The sequence below is a fragment of the Peromyscus leucopus genome, chromosome 1 (assembly GCF_004664715.2).
Source record: "Peromyscus leucopus breed LL Stock chromosome 1, UCI_PerLeu_2.1, whole genome shotgun sequence".
Classification (NCBI taxonomy): Eukaryota; Metazoa; Chordata; class Mammalia; order Rodentia; family Cricetidae; genus Peromyscus; species Peromyscus leucopus.
The window spans coordinates 64,056,162-64,058,085 of record NC_051063.1 but is presented as its reverse complement, the minus strand read 5'-3'; the positions used below and the strand labels follow the sequence as shown (position 1 = coordinate 64,058,085).

Genomic DNA, 1,924 nt, shown 5'->3' with positions numbered 1-1,924 from the left:
GGAATGAAAATTATCAGGTTGAGATGAGTAGAAGAGCCCCAACTCCTAATATCAGAGGGAAAACAAGTAATAGAGAAGCTAGTAGCCTGTGAATGAAGGAAAATACAAGAGTATGCATCCATCAAAAAGTTGCCATCCAATACTTGTAGGGGGAAGGATACAGCTGTATTTCCAGTACTGTCTGCAGAACACGGTGCTTTCAGGTGATAGAGAAGTACAGCACAGGTCATGAGTGAAGGATGCTTCACTCAATCCATATGTTCAAGAACACAAGGGAGGATGAGATGGTCCTCTTGATCCAACTCTATACAGGGAAAGTTTCTAGGTGAGAAATCAAAAGTAAATAAAATATATGTGGTTTCAAATGGTGTGGTATAGATAATAAGGGACAAGAGACTTCCATGAAGGAAATACATTCACTCCTTCCTTTTCTGACAGCAGAGAATTTTGAGACAATCAAGTTTGGAAACCAGATTTTGAAGTGGTAAACTGATATTTTCACAGAAGCCAACAGACACAGCAGTGGAGTCAATACTCTCCACTGTGATGTTGAGTCCCAACCAAACAGTAGTAACAGAGTTTGTGCTGGAAGGGTTCTCAGAGCACCCTAATCTACGACTGCTCCTGATTGGCTGCTTCCTGACCCTCTACACAATGGCTCTACTAGGCAACATTATCATCATTGCTTTGGTCACCTCCAGCACTGGGCTCCACAGTCCCATGTACTTTTTCCTGTGCAACCTGGCCACCATGGATATTGTCTGCACCTCCTCCGTGCTACCCAAGGCACTGGTTGGTCTAATCTCTGATGAAAACACCATCTCCTTCAAGGGGTGCATGACTCAGCTTTTTTTCCTTGTGTGGTCTGCATCCTCTGAGCTGCTGCTGCTCACAGTCATGGCCTATGACCGCTACATGGCCATCTGCCATCCCCTGCACTATAGCTCTAGGATGAGCCCACACCTGTGTGGGGCCCTAGCCATGTGTGTGTGGTCCATCTGTGCTCTGAATGCATCTATCAACACTGGTCTGATGACAAGGCTGTCATTCTGTGGCCCCAAGGTCATCACCCACTTCTTCTGTGAGATTCCCCCACTCCTTCTCCTCTCCTGCAGCCCAACATATGTGAATAGCATTATGACTCTTGTGGCAGATGCCTTTTATGGAGGCATCAACTTCATCCTCACCTTACTCTCCTATGGCTGCATCATTGCCAGCATCCTGCGCATGCGTTCTGCTGAGGGCAAGAGGAAGGCCTTTTCTACCTGCTCCTCCCACCTCATCGTGGTCTGTGTGTACTATTCATCTGTGTTCTGTGCCTACATCAGTCCTGCTTCCAGCTACAGCCCAGAAAGAAGCAAAGTGACTTCGGTACTGTACTCAGTGCTCAGCCCAACCTTGAACCCCCTCATCTATACACTGAGGAACAAGGATGTCAAGCTCGCCCTGGGGAGACTCTTGCCCTCTTCCTCACACTAAGTGGAGATGTGCAGACTGTTCTCCTGGCCTGGGCTCTTCCTACACATGCCCTCCTGAGAGCAGCCCTGTGGAGTGGGGTGTACCTATTATCGTTTTAGAAAAAAAAAATCTCTGATATAAGAATTGGACAATTCCATTTACTGTAACCTCAAAACAACAAAAAAAGTCTTTAGATATAATGTAAACAAAATACTCAGGTTTTATCTCCTAACTAGTACAAACCATTTCAAAAGTAAAGTTCATTTAAATGGAGATCCCATGTTTCTAGCCTGGAAAGTTTCTGTGGGTGACAATTGTGATAATCACAAAACAAAGCCCTTTCCTCCAGTGCTGCCCTGTAAACATCCCAGGGCTTTGTTTCAGAACTCTGCCTTACAATCTAAACTTCAAAGTTGAGTGGTTCTCCATTTCACAGCTGCCTACTGAGCCATGGAAGTCAAAGCTG

The 1,924-nt window shown here is 45.6% G+C and overlaps 1 protein-coding gene across 1 annotated transcript; it reads left to right on the top strand.

The window, feature by feature from the left end:
* The first annotated feature begins 526 nt into the window (after positions 1-526).
* LOC114694997 (olfactory receptor 13A1-like) lies at positions 527-1,536 on the top strand. The gene has a single exon (XM_028872141.1). The coding sequence runs from the start codon at positions 547-549 to the stop codon at positions 1,477-1,479; it is 933 nt and encodes a 310-aa protein (XP_028727974.1). The 5' UTR covers positions 527-546; the 3' UTR covers positions 1,480-1,536.
* Positions 1,537-1,924: the final 388 nt, after the last annotated feature.